An 18,948-nucleotide genomic window follows, 5' to 3' on the forward strand; every position below is an offset into this window, starting at 1 on the left:
ACTTTACACAATGCTGTTGCGACAGTTATGAATTGATACGTCACCCGATTTATTGGGCGAGACTGGGCTCCTTGGCCTTGGCAGGCAACCAGTCTAGGGGAAGGAAAACTCGGATATAACACCCGGGCAGTATATATGTACTTATTCTACCTCTCTCGGCAGTTTACGACGCTTTCGTCAACCCACACCAGTCAAGACTCCTGTCCCGACTGTTGTGATGACGCTTCCGTCCCCATTATAAAGATAAACGGGTTTGCATTAAGTGTTTCAGCTGAGCGCCATACCCTGGGGCCTCTTGTTTGCTCCTGGGTACAGGGTGGTTTATTAACCCTTGCGTTTGGCTCAGACCGTGGGAATAATTTCTTTGTAGGAATGTTCATTGTTTAGGAGAGTATCTAACTTTTATGGCGATATTTTAAACCCCATGTGGGGTGGTGGTCTCTACCAGACTGTCTGTCAAGAAATGCTGTATTGAGTGACGCAGCATCCTCCTCCATAGAACCAAGACATTCTTCCTCCATTTGCTTCTGTGTTCCAGGTATATGAAGAAGGAACGTACATGTACTTTTAAACTTCTGTTGATGGGGATAGGCTTCCAGCGATCCACATTCCAAGTCACAACCTCACATCAGAGAGACAGCAAGACCCTTGAAGGCAACCAGTCGGGCAAGGATCTCGATTGTAAAGTTGTAGCTGAATAAGCATCCAGCAGTCTTGCGAAGTGAGCAGTCCAAAGCCCATTTGAAGTTTATTTAGTTTCGAGGGGTTATAGAAAAGAAATTGATTGTCGGTATTAATTGTCACCCCAAACACTGCTTGTTTGGAGCTGTTGGTTTGTCCTAAACCTTGGGAAGGGTTTTCAATGAGGGTTGCCACATGCTTCCTACCATCCAGCTGATTTGACTCGGTCCAACCCAAGCATCTTTACCGCTACCACCAAAATGAGGCACTTAGCATTAAATATACAGCAACAGTGTTACATTGTGACCAAGGTGTTTTAAAATTTGTTCACAATCACCTCACAGGAGACAAAGTCACAACCACCACACACCACTGGAGACATTCCATGCAAGTGTCATATTTTGGAGAAAACGAGATATGCGGAGAATCAGTCAAGAAATAAGACATAAGCAGCATTTATCTTTTGCATATTTCAAATATATTGCTCTAGGTGTTCTTATATTACATAAACAGGTCACCAATCTAAGCCTAACTTAAAAAAATTTCTTTTGATCAACACCCTGGAGAATGAATTTTTCGTTGAAAGACCCAACTACAAAGTTTTTCTAACTTTATTAAGTAAATATACCTTTCCGAGGAAAGGCAAGCTCGGCAAACTGAAGGCCTGATAAGATGCTCGGCCATCTGGGGAAATGATTCTCCAGGGTGATCAAGGGAGAGTGAAGTACACAATGGCAGAGGTTTCTATCAGAGAATCTATGACAGGATCCTGAAGTACAATCTATGATGATCACCACAAACAAAAATTGCAACTTTGCAGACAGGGGAACCATCCTAAGCGAACACCTCTCTATTAAGGACACTAGTTTTGGTCCCAAATTGGTACTTTCCATTCAATTTGACCTCTCTAATCAGGACACCTCTCTACTAAGGATAGCATTTGTCAGTCTCGAAGGTGCCCTTAATAGAGAGGTTCTACAGTACTTATTATTTAACCTTTTGACAACCCCGAAACAGAAAATTTCAATAAGATTTTCATTTTTTGTGGCAGTGTTTTTTTAATAATACGTTTTAATGACAATATTGAGTTCTAAAATAGAGTGCTTTTCCATGTTTCCCTGTTCAAAGTGCTTTTGGGATATCATATTATTAACCCGGTCTCCACAGAAATAAATCGGAGGTTTCAAGGAGCAACCAGAAGGCGCTCACTCTCCAAGCAGTGACTCGGTTGGGAGTCGATCCCACGACCTCCTGATCATGAGGCCGACTCTTCCTCTGCACTACTGCTGCCCCCTTTTGTGACTATCTGTCAGGAAAAAACAAAAGACAAGCAAACATTTCCAGGTTTACCATACATGACTGGTAGCTGGAAGTCGAAGAAGCCTCTCGGTGGCAGAAGACATCAACAATGGAAGATAGCAGAGGAAGCATTCATTGATTGTCCACCTCTTTAAAATGGAAAGGGATTATTGTAAAAACAGTGACATTTAAGTGCAGGTTTGCACTTTTTCAATTTTCACAACAAGGGACTAAAACATCTAGGTATTGGCTTTATCTCAATGCCCCCACATGGCGACAAACAAGTGATTTAATTCGCAACGATGTGAGATTATTTTCACATGCAACAAAAATCACTCATTAGCGGTGGTCATCATTGCAAGTGCCCGAGAAAAGAATCGGTGATTGTAGGGACCTGTGATCAACATTAATCCCATATACAGTCAGTTTTACCTGATTAAATCACTTCTTTGCCCGGTGCTTAAGGATATCCACTGATTCGCAGATAAACCCAGTAGTGTTTGCAATTCGCGAATTTTTGAACACAAAAACAAAAGACAAGCGGACATTTCACGTTTTCAGTCATAGATGAAGCGAAATAGTCAAAGTACGTTTCGCGAAAATTTAGGCATCATGCCAATTTCAGGGTTTACAGTAATCCGGAAGGGAATGACAATAGACAATCACAATGAAGTTTCTGACTGTCAGAATGGGAAAATGACAACAAGTAAATAACACATAAAATGCTCATTGAAAATGATAGTCAAGCTTTGCTTAATAAAATGCTAAATTGATATTAATGAACTTTTGAAAACACTTTTGCCAAAGAATTGAATATACAGGTCACAGGCCACAAACGACTCACCCGGAACCTTTCTCTGACAAATTTTAGAGGCGTGTTAAATGCCTTCCTTTAACTCCTCAAATTCACTTGCCACAAAAGCGTGTCTTTTACTACAAGAATTGAATTCCCCACCTTAGTATGGTCAATCGACCGGGCACCGTGGAAAATAAATAGTCAACACATGGAGATCACACGTTAATACCTCACATGCATGACATATGATCATCAGGCTTTTAATTGAAACTCTCACAAATTTAAGACTACGACTATCCCTAAAAAAAATATGTTCATCTCAAGATTAGGGCCATTTTAGTCATATAATACATCACTTGCAAAGAACATAAAATTTACACAGGCTGCACAGCAGTGATCTAACATTGGTTTCTGAAGTCCACCCCCAACCAACCCTCCAAATTTCAGAATTCACCGGGCTGCCAATACCAACTGAACAATTTTTCTAACTCTACAAAAGATCGTCATAGAAGTTCAGACATAAAGCAATTTACCTACATGAGGTACATGCAGAAACTTTATGAAACAAAAACTTGCACAAACATGATTAAAAGTAATTTATATTACAGAATACAATACAGTCAATTTTGATTTAACAGGTAAGTTGACCCTTAAGCCTTTAGATCCTGGAACATTTTTATGTGCTCACCGTAGTTCCTCGGAACATTTCAGCAAATTTCTACCAAAAAGACCCCCGAAGCACCCCTGTACAAGTAAATTTCTACCAAAAAGACCCCCGAAGCACCCCTGTACAAGTCAGCCACTGAATGTCTATGTTACTTCATCGATATATCCCTAACCAGCCGGAAACTGGCCTTAGCTTCATACTTAAATATAGATGGCGATTGTGTTGCTCGAGAATATAGATAAGTACCGGCGACCGGTTAGCGATATATAGACGCAAGTCAGTGGCCGGATATCGGCCGGTTAGGATCTAAAGGGTTAATATAAGTCTTTCTGCAGTTCAGCCAAAACTATTTTGAAAACCATGCACCAACAAATGATTTAACAGTGCATACCTATAAGAAGCAATATTGTCTTTTCGCGATGAAACTAATCGGAATGCGTTTTGAATCACAACCAGCAGAAATTTGAAATCAGCAATGCACATGCAGTTCCAAGGTGGACAGCCTCCGTAACAAGGAGGCTAGCTGTTTTCTTAACAAATCAGGAAGTTTAGAAATGACTTCTAGTAGTTTTTATAAACATCAAACTGTCTGATTTCTGACACGATGAATGGAAAATAACCTAAAACAACCTGATTATGCTAAAACGGATAAAGATAAACTAGGAAAGCCAAGTTCAGAATTCATTGTGTTCATTACCAATAATTAGCATAACCATCTCCTGTAGTTACTGGTAACACTTGTTCAATCAAATTCTTTCACCTGATCAGCATATCGTTTGATATTTTAGCACATGACTTCAACAGTCACTTGAGACAATTCTTTCAAATCAGTAATATTTCAACATAAACCTATTTATTTGTAATTATTTATTTGTAACTGGCAAACTTAGGCCCATTTTTACAACACCCTTTAGCATGGAGTTCCTTTTTCTTTAGAAAGAACAAAAATCAGACAAGGAGCTCTCTCAAATTCACATAAAAATGTTTTGACTAAATTTCCGAAATGAATACAACATTTTCTCCTTGATTCTAAACTTCCATAGTTGCATGATCAGGCCTACTTAAAGCACCCTGCAAACAAGCAATTTTTATTGCAGCGACCTGCAATCACGATTGCATGCAACAACTATCTCTTACTGCAATAGTCATCTCCGGCACCTACAAAGCTGCACGTACCTGCGGCAAGAATCAGCAATCGCCACAACCTTCAATCACTTTTACCCACAGACCAGCAATCTTGTCCCTCATCACCGCAATGATGCTTGCAAGTCGCAGTGACAAAAATTGCTCGATTGCGGTACGCTTTGATGCTCATTTTCTTGTATCGGCCTCTCTATCTTACTCGAACAACTATAGCAGTTCCACCCTGGAGAATCAGTTCCCCAGCTGACTGAGAATCATGTGTATTCAAGACAGGTTTTCCAACTTTCCGAGCAGCCTGCCCAGGGAAAAATGAGTGCATCACAAACCAACAGTTTTGCACTCATTGGTAAATTTTCTGAAGTAACAGGTGTCCATTTGGTAACTACCTAACAATATTATGACATAACTTATGTATTAAATTTTGTAAAGAATTAACCATGGGGTTACTCTGTAGTGCACGCACAAAATCAGTTCATGCACATTTTCTGGTGGTGCATTTTTTTCTATCCATGATGCAAATCATGCTTACAAAACATCATTACCATATGAACACACATCATTCCTTTGAACACTCCAAAAGTGCAACTTATCCAACATCACGGGGGTACTGAAATACTTTGGAACGAGTTTACAATCCCCGATCACACCCCAAAAAAAGGTCATCGGTTGACTGGATTTATAGTTGAATGCGATCAAACTACGTCATTTCCGATCGGGGATTGTAAATTTTAACCAATACTTTATTTCTCAGGACAGGCTAGCTCAGCAAGTTGAAATACCTGCCTGATTCCCCCCAGGCAAGCTGGGCGACTGATTCTCCCAGGCAAGTTCTAAGGCACCATATTTATACTGCTCTAGTATTAACACAGAATGCTTGAAGATCCGACAACTCCTAATAACCAACAATTCTCTCCCAGCAGAGATATTCATCAAAGAGATCAGCAATGCTATGCTGGTCGTAGGAGTTACAGATTTCTTTTGACACAATTATGACACTGTTCACCGTCATCATCACAATTAAACCGTAAAGTCTGATTTCACAGAATCCAAGCCAAGCCAAGGAAAGTACTGCACATAATCAAATTTTCCATCAACCTTTAAGAAAATGCTGATTCTGGTCTAACAAGTGGCCCATTACATTAAAGCTCCAGGCCCTGAAACAGTACTTTTAGAAAATTGGATGAAAAATTTGTTTGTGTGAGGGCATTACTGTACATTGGTACATATGGCACAGGAATTACTCATGCACAAGAGTCAAACTTTTGATCAACATCAAACCCAAAGATGATGCCTATCAAATATTAGCCAGCTCCAGGACTCAAGACCCTACTTCCTTTGTCTCTAACAACCACATATTTCTCTCACATTGTGAGCATAATGGTTTGACTCAGAACTGCAAAACAGCTCACACAATTCTGCACTTGAAGTGACATCTCTGCACACAAGACCACAATCTTTCAGCTCGGGTCAGAACTCAGAAAGCACAAAGTTCAACAATCGGTGAATGTGTCAACTATTGTTCGTAATGTCTTTATCGATAAATGCCGCTTGGATTCACATCTCGCCCACGCCGCTGAAGAGATCACCAGCAGAGGGAAGGGGAGCGAGTCCACCCGTTAGGTTTGGGAGTAACGTCAGATCTGGCATACTGCTGAGATGGCTCTGGAGTTCAACTCGTATGGCAGCTACTTTTGACAACTTCGCCTTGGCCTCCTGCAAGAAGATAGGTGTTTATTAGATTTGAAAAACGATCAAGGTTTTATGTATCAGTGTCTATACTCTTGGGATGAGAGAAGCAACTGCAACTTATTGGGTAAAACGTCTTGCTGAAGGAGACTGTGAATCAGATTGTGGTACGACCGGGAGTCGTCCCATGGCCTCCAGGTTAAAGTGATCCCTTGTGACATCCAATCGCCAACATGCCACGGATGTCATAGGGCATCACTTTAACCTCCAGGACCATCATGGCCTTGACGACATCACAATCTTGTCCTCGAGTTCATGCACATCCCTCCAGATGGCGCCCAAGCCGAGGCCACCAGACTCTCAAGAGAGTCTGCCTGGATCGTCTGCGCACCATGTTGCCGTCAGGACTCGACGTCAAGGATAATACATCCTGGTAACCACGCTCATACTCCCTCTAGTGTTTCTATAATCAGCACTTTACTATCACAGTAGTATTTTCCAAAATCATCCCGTGGCGTAGAATTCGTCACACCAACTCATTTCCTCACCTCCAACTTGGCCTTGTCTTTCTCTACTTGTTCCTTCTGATGCTCGATGAAATCCCGCAGCATGATGGCCATTTTTTTCCGGTCCTCCAACTCGTTGTGTAACCGTTGATTATACTCGGCAAGTAGCGAAACAGCGGAATCCACTTTTGTACACAGATTTTCAACCGACTCGCGATCTGAAACAGCAAATGGATAACTATCAAGATATTTTATCAAGGAGAAGTTAAATCTAGTTAAATCTTACCCCCTCCCTTCCGTCACTACAGACGAAAACACTAAATATGCCTGACAATACTTATCAGCCCCAGATGTAACCCCTGGAAATAGTTTACTTTTTCTTATGATCTAACATCCCATGAAAATGTAACATCAAGCAACAAAGTGTCTTGCATTTTAATTTCAAAGAGATAAAATTACATATTGACCCAAGTTTTTACGACTCACCCTGTAGTTTTGTTAAAACTGTTGTATCCGACACCTCTGGGGGAAGAGCAGCAATTTTCTCCCGGACGACTGCATCAAATGATGCTGCATGCTCCAGATCAGTCAGTACCTTCACCAACTCCTCAGCCTGAAGATCAATTTGAAAAGTTTAGAGGGGGCCAGATTTCTGGAAGGCTAAGTAGTCTAAGAATGTTTTGATGACCCACAAGTGATGTCAATGTAGAACCTGCAATGCTTGCACCAAATCAAATTACACCAGCTCCAGGGCTAGATAGATGTAACCAAGGCACTGGGCCAGACTAAAACTAGACTCCTGTCAGAAGGCAGGGACCTCAACCTCATCAGTAAGCGTCAAATCGTCCATGTTATCGAACAATATGATCTCATGGCATGCTATTCTCCCTCTTACCTCTGGCACTTCCCTCAAAACACGATTCTTCAGCTCCGTCTCAATATCCCTAGCCAATGAAAGCTCTGCATCGCTTTTCTTCTTCTTGGCAGGCGTTTCCTTGGCATCACTCTCCTCCTTGTGCTTACGTCGTCGATCTTCCTTCTTCTTTCCATCCTCCCTCCTCTTGTGCTCTTCTTTCTTCTTACTCTCCTCCCTCTTCTTGTCTTTGCGGCTGGATTTAGTTTTGCGGTCGTTCTCCTTCTGCGAGTGGGAGCTACTGCCCTGGCTGCTGGGCGTGCTGGTGCTTGCACTGTCTAGAGGAACGGGCGTGGATGGAGACGGTACTGAAAACGATACGTTTTGAAATATTTGCAGTATTTTCAAGCCAAGAGCAAGGGATCCAAATCCAGATCCTCATGAGCCCCAGACTGAGTATCAATTCTTTCAATATACAGTGGAACCTCCCTTAGCGGACACCTCTCTATTAAGGACACTAGTTTTGGTCCCAAATTGGTTGTTTCCGTTCAATTTGACCTCTCTAATCAGGACAGCTCTCTATTAAGGACAGCACTTGTCAGTCCCAAGGGTGTCCATAATAGAGAGGTTCTACTGTATTGCGATCTTGGAGTACAGGGGACCAGAAAACATCGAAGCTCCCAGCTATGACTACAACTTACCGATCAAGCGAGAGCACCACAAGTTAACAGGGTTGCGATATCTGAACTCACCAAACCGTCATTTACATATCACTTAACTAATATGTTGCATCAACTCAAATGCACAAATTTAAGTACATACAAACATACATCCACTGTGAACCCAAAGTAAATTTCTATGAAAATCAATAAATTTAGTGATAATGATTGATGTACTTACATTCAGCTAATATTTTCCTGAGTGTGGCTATGAAGTCTCTACCAAAGACACCTCTCTCAGCCCAGATGTTGGTCAAGCGCATCATAGACAACTTCGTCTTTTCGTCCACTTCACTGAAATACAAAAAAACCATGAATACATGAAAACAATCAAAGACACACTTTTCCCATAACTACATTATCTATAATCTTTTTAAAACTTTTAAAAGCATATTTTGAGTCGAATATATGCTAAATCATACTCCAAATTAACTGCTGATGCCAGAAGACGGTCTTGATGGTTTTCCAGAGGGGGAGAAGGCCAGGGTGAGATGAACAGTATTTGTTTTTTAGCTCCAAGATAAATTTGCCATGCTCCGTTACCTGACACAATGTTTGTATCCTTCCTGAAGGACTGTCCTAAATGCACCGTTCAACTCTGGCCCCTTCTTCTTGCTGTTCTGGACGACATCATTGGCAAGGTAGAAGAATAACAGCTTCTGTTTCGGGGGAGCTGAAAACAATTACAAGTTGATTATATTAACGTCATGTCAAGACAACCTAACTTTTAGCAAAGATGGTGAACAGCCATAGCGAAGGCACAGGTTTGATTCACAGTGACGGACGACTCCCCCTTTCTCCATATTTAGATTCATCAGTTGCAGTTCACTTTCTGTATAGTGCTCTGTCCCAGTTTAAGCATGACGTCAAGACTTGAAAAATTGAATGACATGTTTGATCATGTTACAAAATGCAGGATGCAGCCCCATGCGCCTAACGTTGCACGATATTGTATCGCCACATCGCGAGAAGTGTGTGTTGTATCACCACTAAAGGGAATTAACGTCATGACGTAAATGGTGATATATCGCAAAAGTTGCGATACAGTAGTCAATATTGCATGTGCAACATTAACCTACCCACCACGTCGGTGAACATGGTAGATTGAGTGTGCAAGCAAACCTGTGGTCCTTCGCAAGCCATGCATTTGAATTTTGATAATCAAATGGGAAGACCACGCCTCATAGCATTAAAATTAACATCACAGTCGAAGCTGGCTTTGCATATTTACACGTCATAACAGATGCACTGCTGACCACAGACCAGTGGTGAAAAGTCTCCATTTTCCTCACCTTGTTTGAGAACCTCGATCCAAACTTTGGCCACCGATTTCGCATGTTTTCGATGATGAATCAGCCATAGGGACAACGTCTGAATACTCTGCTGTGAATTGTTGAGATCGCTCAACTTCTTGGCAAAGCTTGATTCAGAAAACGAAGCCATATTTCGGCATAAAATCGAGAAATTTGTTCTCAAAACATCACCAACATACGGAATACCGAAAATACACACACGAATGTACAGGGCAATCTTTGGATGAATCTATTTTTTCTGGGGGATGCAGGTTGTATTTTGCACTATCATACTTAGTTTTTTCAGTATCTGTCATCATAATTTATCAGTATAAAAACAAATACTTATTGATTTCTATTTTTACGAGGACTGCACTCAGTTTATTAATACAGTTTGTTTGTTGTTGAATCTAATTTTAAGCTAGAACCCCTATGAACGATACCAATAGTTGTACCGTACGCTGTCGCCATCTATGTCACACAACGAGCACTAATGTGACATTTTGGTTCCTTTAGTTCTGCAAAGATGGCGACACTGACAATGTCCCTTTCAGAGACAAAGTCACAACCAGGCAATTACAGCCCCTGCACGACTATTTCGTCTGGTCTGGACAAAAAAATCAAGTTCATCCAAGACCTGGGACAGTAACCGATGCCACAACCATCAACTTTTCTTTACAAGACAGACAAACATCTCTCTTCGGATGTCACAATCTAGACATCACAATGGAACCTCATAAGGCTCATTTTCCAAGTTAAAGCCAGCATCCTCAAAGCGATGAGATATCCAACCCACCAAGAGCCCATCATGTTCCTTGTCAGATCTCAATATGAGGTCAGTTTTTAAACAGAAAAGCAACCAATGAGGTGAAATGATATATCCTAAACGTCCTATGAAGTAAACAACAGACAAGACGTCATCAGCTGCTGGCATTATGTTTGTAGGGGGCAGGGCTTGAGCTAAACTTTCTTACTCAGGAGTCAAACTAAAGCGTTGACAAAATCTCAGGAGTCCTGGAACAGATTTTTAAGTGAACAGTTTCAACTGTAAAGGACCTGGGCCAAGTTTCATGCTTAAAAAGACACTTTTCGGGGGTTATCTCAAGGCCTGTAGGGGTACTGAAAAGGTACACAATGCAACTCACTGCGCCATCTACAGGAATTCATCAGATGTCCCCTTTCCTCATCGACAGCACGGGAAATCATAGACAATTGGAGTCCAAACACCATCAATGAGATCTAACACTAACGAGAAAATATCAACAACACATTTATTGTGTATGGTTCACATATTTTATTACAAATGAACACACATTCAGTGGAGATCATCACACCAACTATGACGATTGGTTCCACGCTGTGAAAGCTGGCTATCTCATGGAATACAAATTTGTGTCCTTCAAGTACATCATGGTTTTCTTAATCTGCACTTTTTTAGAATTGAGCTTACAAAGATATCACCTCAAACCTCTGTGACAGTCTCTTGAGGTCAAGTCATTCTCGTTGCAAGTTCCTGACTTTCTCATGTACAGTAGAACCTCTCTGATGAGGACACCCTCAGGACTGACAAGTGCGGTCCCTAATAGAGAGGAGTCCTCTTCAGAGAGTTCAAATTGAATGGTACCAACCAATCTGGGACCAAAACAATGTCCTTATTTAACAGACAGGTGACCGCTAAGGGAGGTTCCACTGTATTTGTAACAGTCCAATGTCTGTGTTAAAATCACTCATATTACGTAATTGTCAAAACATCACTCTGTATCTCTTGACTCAGATGAACCTGAAGATCGGTGAGTTTTTTCTTGAGCTGATACATTCCCGAGAACACAATGTTTTCTGGTCGTAAGGATCCGCAAGACTCTACGTTAAAGAAGAATTTGTTTGGCTTTCCCGTGGGGTCGTATGGTGCTTCAGCTGGAATGATAAGATATCAATGCTTGAAAAGCAAGACATAGATGGAAGAACATTCAGAGACAAGCTCGCCAGGGGGGCTAGGGTAGTCCTCCCCAGAAGTCACAAAAAACGTGTTTTTGACCTTGACTTTTGACGAAAGATTTCAAAAAGACTATTTCTGGATGAACCTATGTGGCTTTGAAGAAACAAAAATTCCTGACTCTTCACAGCTTAAAGCCAAGGTTCCTCATTCCTGGTGTTCATAAACAGTACCAAAAGATAAGCTTAATTTGGCACCAAAGTCCATGAAAAATAATTAAAAGTCTGCCAATGGGGTTTTACCTACCCTGATCTTCTTCTAATTCTGTGTATTCGCTTTTTGGCCTGAAAACGATAAATCATAGAATAGAAGTTGGCTCGAAATTAGGTCAGTTTAAACCAAATTAAGGCGTCAAAAAAGTAAATGTTCATGATGTCAAGACCTCTGACATAGGACCTATAGCACAGTGCAGCTACATCATCAAGACATCAGCTACATTCGGGACCATGTCAGTTGCTCACTGTAACAATTTCCACTACTCGTGCCATTCATGTTTTAATCATTGATCCTTACCGAGGCCACTCATTGTGTGTTATGCGTAATTCACTTGTAAATAAACACATTCATGTTTTAATCCTTGAGTTTACTCTTTCTTTGTTGTTATATAATTGGGTGGAGGTTTGGTGTAGGGTTTGCTTGTATGGAAGGTGATTGGAGGGAGTTGAAGCCTGAGGTTGGTGAGAGTGAGAGGACTGACTGGTATTTGCTGTGGGGTAGGTTATATTTTGATGTGGTCTTCGACGAATTTGATGAATTAGATTATTTGATAAGGTTAGCTTGTGGATAGACTTTATTGATGTCAAGTTTAGAGACAAATTGAGTCTTGGTGTGTGGTTGAAGTTTGATACCCCGGTTTTGATACGTCCTCTGAAGTAGTATAATGCGAAGATGTCAAAGTTAGTAATTGTAGTGAACGTGTATACATGTATATCCTGTGTAATTTGTATGTTTGGTTAATTGTAATTCATTTACTTTATGTGTTTCAGTTTTTCCGTGTTTGAAATAAACCTGCTGTGATAAAGATACTCGAGTTGGTTGGTTGAGTTTGAGACCTGGATCCTTACACTCACCCAAGTCGGTGTCATCATTCTGATGTGACTTTCCTCACCAACATCCTGGGAGTTGAACATCGTTATTTAGTCCATTTTTGTCTTTGCAGCACCCTGGTCACACGGCAGAAATACTGAGCTATCTTAACAAAGCAAATGTGACGTGCTCCGAATTGCAAAAACCTCCATAAAAGGATATAAGGACTATACCAACTGAATATATTTCACAAAAACATCAACATTTATTGAAAAGGTCCTCTTTGGAGATTTTTTAACGCACTCACCATTCCTCCGGTTTAGGAAAAGTGGTATGCCTCAATGAGTTATCTGGATCATACTCGAATGCCACACCACACGTTGGATTCCATTTTGCATGTTCCTTGGCGAATCCTTTCCTGGCGAATGCACGTAGTCTGATTTCTTGGCCCTTACGCAGTTTCACAATCAGGATATCTGAAAGGGAATTGTCAAAGAGTGAGAACTGAATCCCCACTTTTTTCATTCAAACACTGAAGTTAGAGAAGCACCGTCAGTTTGAAAACCTAAACATCGCGTCTTCGGCATTCTCGCATAGCCTCACCGCAATAAGGATACTGCAAATTGGACAAACAGTCCATACAAGGGCACAGTTGAGAGGTAGGCCAGATCAATTCTGAGAGATGCATCCCCTCCAAAAGGTTGCTGCCAATAGAGGCTGTGAAGATGATGTCACCACGCCATTGAGGACGCCAAATTTACGTCGTCCACTCACGTGGCAAACTCTCTCATTGGTGCAATAATATCATGCAGTATGGCAATGCCAACCATCATGTTATATTCAAACCTGACGCACTTTGCTGGCAACAGGGTCAAGGACGCCACAGTATTTATTAGCATTTATTCCCTGAGTGTAATGGTACGTAGCTCTGTAGACTCAACCAACCCAGGAAATGGATGAACTTTCCAAGTAATCTTACCGTCTGTTTCACCATACTCTGATTCTTCATCTCTGTGGCGGGATGTCACCTGAAAACACAAAAAATACTTGAAATAGAAGGACATTATACTATAGATCCATGCACTTGATTGGGACCAACGTTTACGAAAACGTCGCGTCACGTCACGTTACACTAATGTAAAATGCATGGTGACGTGACGACGGCCAACACTACGTCATGATGCACTTTGCATGAATCTATAGATTCATGCACTTGATTGGGAACAACGTTTACATGACGTAGTGTTGGCCGTTGTCACGTCACCATGCATTTTACATTAGTGTAACGTGACGAGACGCGACGTCTTCGTAAACGTTGGTCCCAATCAAGTGCATGGATCTATAGTAACATATGAGTGACAACAATAATTTATAATAATAATATTGTAGGATTTGTAATTTGCGCCAATTCACCTGACGTCACAACTGACATGGCTCTGTTTGTTTCTCATTCCGTCCAATTCACAACGCAGCTCCAACAATGGACAGCAGTCCTGAAGAGCATTGTTGCAGATTTAAAGACCAACAATGCAATACATAGCGGTCACAGCTGCAACAATGGAGAGCAGTCCTGAAATTCATTGTTGCAAACAATGCAGAAGAAAAAAACAATGCAAGAGACAACAGTTGCATCTTCAACAACAATGGACAGCAGTGGTGAAGTACATTGTTGCAAAAATACTAACAACGCAACAGGCAACGGATGCAGTTTCAACAAAAGACAGCAGTAATGATGAAGATTATTGTTGCAGAAAGGCCAACAATGCTGTTGTGGCAATTGCAGTTCCAATAATCAACAACAGTACTGTCAAGTACATTGTTGCGGAAACACCAACAATGCAATAGACAGCAGTTGCAGCTCCAATAGTCGACAGCAGTACCGAAGCACATTGTTGCAGAAATACCAACAATGCAATAGACAGTAGACATGACTCTTATCAACAATGGGTAGCGGTGATAAAATATGGTTAATTTTGAAAATTTAAACACAATGACAACAATCAAAGCTGTTGGCTTGTTTCCTCAATGACATTTTCAACAAATAAGATATACATCTTTCAATAAAGAAGAAGTGGAAGGCCCATTTTCCCCGATTTTTTTTCTTTCCTGTTTTCTTCCTCTACAACAGAGTGCTACTGCAACAATGCACCAACAGAGTCCTGTGGAAAAGTGCACATGGCACTGTGCACAGTGCATTTGATGACTCAACTTCACTGCACCACAATCAGACTCAGAGAGGGAGGATATTTTGAAACTTTTGCTCTGTGAAATCCTGCAAATTACGTGAAGTTTTTCTTAGAGTTTCTGACAGCATTCTACATGGGGGTCGTAAATGACAACTGTGTCATTTATTAGAGGAAATCTTGGATGATTTCTCCCTCATTGATGTGTTCATGGCAGAGAATTCCTTGGAATCTTTGATCTGTCAGAGATATTATTCACAAGTTTGTGTGGTAAGTTGAATTTGTATTGAATGTTTTCATGGTGTCATGCCAGCCAGAAATCGCACCACTGCGCTCAATAAAAGACAATGTCTGGAAACCGATACCCATTGCACATGAATAGTATCTTCACATGCATCTATTTGACGGAATTATAGTTCATAATTTTCGTCATGATGTCAAACTCAGAGTCACCCATCGCACAATGCGCTTGGGCGAGGTCCGGGTCCTGTGATTGTGACGTCACAAGTGCACGGCATACTTTTTTATTCTACCGGTAGTCTCAATTTTCACTATAGCTGCCGCCTGGAGAATACCAATTCACTACATGGGGAATACTCGGACTGTTGAACATGCATGATACGAATCTCACAGAGGAAGAGGGAGCAGTCGGGGGCACTATTTTCCAGCCACCCGCACTGAAGGAGTCTGCCACTGTGACCATCAGGAAGTGCCTTGGGTTTCGCCGCTTGCAAAATGTAAGTCTTGCTTGATTGTACAGCATGTAGCGCATTCAATTCAATGTTTTCATGACATGACGTCTCCACTTCAATCATTTTGTTGGCAACAGTTCTTATGCATAAGTCATCCTTGGAAGAGGACAGTTTTCAAAATTTATATTTGATGAATTGGTAGTTTCTAAATAGATCTGCTTCATTTTGGCGAAGTGATACCATGCACAATAACATTTCATATGAGGGTCTGGGATCATCAGCGGGAGGAGTGACTCCTCAAGGAGTCACAGCTTTTACAGAGCAGGGCCCAGGTTTTTGATCAGAACTACTTGATCTTTGATACACCTAGGCAAGAACACTTCCATTGCCAACGAGCCTGACTGCCGATATGTCAACGCTAACCATCAAGGACTTTAACGTCATGAGTAGCGATTGGACGGGGGAACACCACAGCACCAATTTGATGCCTGCCGAATGCTGCCTCGATGGGGAGAGAGTCTTACTCAGGGTTTGTGAGAAAGGTGAGACGAAACACCTGCAAAGAAGAGATTTTATTCTTGCAAGCTGCAATAATTATTGCTACATTGAGCTACAAAAATCTCTTGGCTGGTAAAACTGGCTTTGTCAAAAGCACAGCTGCAATAACCACTGGAGTGCAAACAAGAGATTTTTGTTCCATGCGCTCGTGATTGCAGATTGCAGCAATTTTAATTGGTTGCGTGTGGGGTGCTTCAGGTTGGCAAGCCGAACTTCTCCCCAGTACGCTATAATTATGAAACAATGAGGCTCTCAAAACCAATTACTTGTTCAACACAGTAGTTTCCAGTTCAACTCAAGCTGACACTTTCAAATATCATATCAATGTATTTCTTTCAAAATGAACACTCTCGGTGTTCCAGACACACCACCTCCAAACGACCCAGCCTACATCCTTCAATTTGAGCACCACGAAACATACTGCGTCCAAGTGTTTCAATGGACGCTAAACCTACAGGAGCGCACCGAGGAGTGGCGAGAAAACGGACAGCGTTGCCCAGAGAAGCTCATCTGGAAAGTTATCGAACTCTTAGCCACAAAGGCTCCAGATATACCACCCGATGCAAATTTCAGGAGTAGCAGTGTACATTTTGTGAACGGGGAAATCTTCCTCCGGGTGCCAACACACGCCGGGTATTTACCGATCTACGGGCGAAACCCAACAGGGAATACAAGGGCTCGGGGATTTTATGCCGCGCCTGAAGTGGCCGACTTCAGAATGCGCGGACGCCAATTATTTGACCAACGGACGCGCTCCTGGACTATAGGTGTCATAGCGTACGAGATGGCCGCCCTAGAGCCAGCCTATTACGATCGTGCAGGCAACAATAATATATTCGAAGTGACTTCAGCCATCGTTAATGGAATGCCACCCCCACCTATCCGCGACGTCCTTATTTATTCTGATGCGCTCCAATCGTTCATTCGGGATTGCACTTGTCATATGCAAAGCAGACGGCCATCACTTGAGGAAATTCAAGCGCTTGCGCGGGAAAATTTAATCAGGATATCTCAAGAAAATGCTTCCACAGAGTAAGACTGGTAAAACTAACTTTTGAAACTGATATTATCTCTGTTCGCAAATACAGAGATACTATATAGCAATGAGATTGGCTTGTCCAGAGATAAATGACATTAACTTAGATTTTTTACCAATAGTTATTACATCTATTACTTTTGTAAGAATGTTATTCAATTCCTATGGCGCTAAAACATAGATTTTTATAAAAACTACTATATCTCAATCTCACCATGGTTTTACATGAATTTTACACGCTCCTGATCCAATGAATTTTAGTTCACTTACCGGCACAACCTTGGGATTATTGGACATCATATCGGCTGTGGTGACATGGCGGGTCTGGTCATCTGTGCACTTGACATCAAGCGTGAATTCCACCGCACATCTTTCGCAGAATTCCTCACAGGTGCAATCCTGTGGAAATAAAATATCTTCTGTGGTCCCTGAGATATTCATTTCAAAACTAGTTCTTCAGAGAAAAAAACAAGCTTTTTCAAAACTTTGAGGAACTACGGGAGCCATAATGCATGTGTCTAAGGGTCCAAATTTGTCTAAGAGCACAGCAAAAAAACAAGATATTTCTGACACACCTACCCTAGAGTACTGCATACGGTCAACTTCGTCATCACTGGTCAGGGGAATAAGGCCAATACGATGACAGATGAACTCATCATTCAGTACGGTCGAGTTGGATTCAATGTGAATCCAATCAATAGCTGAAAAGATCAAATGAAAGGTCGTCACTAAAAGTGATATACATACAAGGTGCGATTACTAAGAACTTTTGACTAAGATACCCAGAGCAAGTCCTGCCACCAACAGCTAATCAAGCTCGCAGTAAGAGATAGGGCTCCATGTTGCTAAATAAATGGGGTTAGGTCATGGCCTAACCAGGCTGACCAATTGCTGCCTCCTTGGACCAGTGTGGGTTTTTTTTGCGACTGGGAATGGCTGGCCAAACACAAATGGGCCTGTATAGAAGTCGTATGCAACCTAAAATTCGCTCAGAAGTTTATGGATTGTTTGAATGCTCACTGTTATAAAGTGCAGCAGTGCAACTCTAATCGATTTACTCTTCACACTGAAGCTGCAATAGATGAAAGGAGAATGGTCACTCACCTATTGTTGGAACTTCTGCTATGAAAACCCTTCTCAATGCATTTGCACAGCTAAAAAAGCAAAGTCAGAGATGAAGGAATTTGAATTTAGCAAATAGTGCCATGCGAATAACATGGGGGGAGTCTTTCGGAGTCATTTGATTATTTTACTTGGAAGGGGGAAATGTCAGTGGTCAAAGCCAACAAATGAATACCCTTTTCTGTGCCTGTGGTATCTTCTAGAAATACACCCTTTACCCTCCAGAATGTCAGAAGATTGAAGAAGACAAAAAAACTACTAAAACTAAATAAATAGGCCAAGGGCCTACAATTCAAGCTGCAATTTGTAACACAGGCAGTAGAAATCATGTACTGCTTCACTAAAAAAAATTTCATTGTCCGAAGACGTCGCAGAAGGATTTCCCCAAAAATCCCAAAACGAACCTGGCATTTCTTTTGACACACACTGTGCTGTAAAAATTTCACATACAAAACCCCAATCATTTTTCACTTTAATCACGCTTTACCTCAGATCGGTATCTTCTATGATGAACTTCACATTTTCATCTGTTAGTTCTGATATCGTCAGTGTCGACTGATTGGCGTACGGCATCTTAAAACGATGATTTTGACAAAATTTCAGAAATGTTTTCGTTTTTCGCCGGTTGTTGTTACTGTCGTTTCGGTAATGCCGTTTACTGGTTCCTTTTTAGCCGGGTAATCAGTGCGCCCGAAA

At 41.4% G+C, this 18,948-nt stretch overlaps 2 protein-coding genes across 2 annotated transcripts; both read right to left on the reverse strand.

Annotated features, from left to right (window-relative positions):
• Positions 1-1,136: 1,136 nt before the first annotated feature.
• LOC135495556 (regulation of nuclear pre-mRNA domain-containing protein 1B-like) lies at positions 1,137-9,848 on the reverse strand. Its single transcript, XM_064784342.1, has 7 exons — positions 9,643-9,848; positions 8,894-9,023; positions 8,532-8,644; positions 7,674-7,999; positions 7,265-7,391; positions 6,821-6,996; positions 1,137-6,299 (listed from the first exon to the last, which is right to left on the reverse strand). Exons 1-7 carry the CDS (start codon positions 9,791-9,793, stop codon positions 6,141-6,143), a joined length of 1,182 nt encoding a protein of 393 aa, XP_064640412.1. The 5' UTR covers positions 9,794-9,848; the 3' UTR covers positions 1,137-6,140.
• Positions 9,849-10,899: 1,051 nt separating this feature from the next.
• LOC135495811 (DNA-directed RNA polymerase II subunit RPB3-like) lies at positions 10,900-18,886 on the reverse strand. The gene is made up of 8 exons (XM_064784773.1): positions 18,740-18,886; positions 18,235-18,284; positions 17,710-17,831; positions 17,401-17,529; positions 13,641-13,689; positions 12,969-13,137; positions 11,882-11,919; positions 10,900-11,556 (listed from the first exon to the last, which is right to left on the reverse strand). Exons 1-8 carry the CDS (start codon positions 18,823-18,825, stop codon positions 11,375-11,377), a joined length of 825 nt encoding a protein of 274 aa, XP_064640843.1. The 5' UTR covers positions 18,826-18,886; the 3' UTR covers positions 10,900-11,374.
• Positions 18,887-18,948: the final 62 nt, after the last annotated feature.

Source organism: Lineus longissimus, chromosome 11, assembly GCF_910592395.1.
Source record: "Lineus longissimus chromosome 11, tnLinLong1.2, whole genome shotgun sequence".
Lineage (NCBI taxonomy): Eukaryota > Metazoa > Nemertea > Pilidiophora > Heteronemertea > Lineidae > Lineus > Lineus longissimus.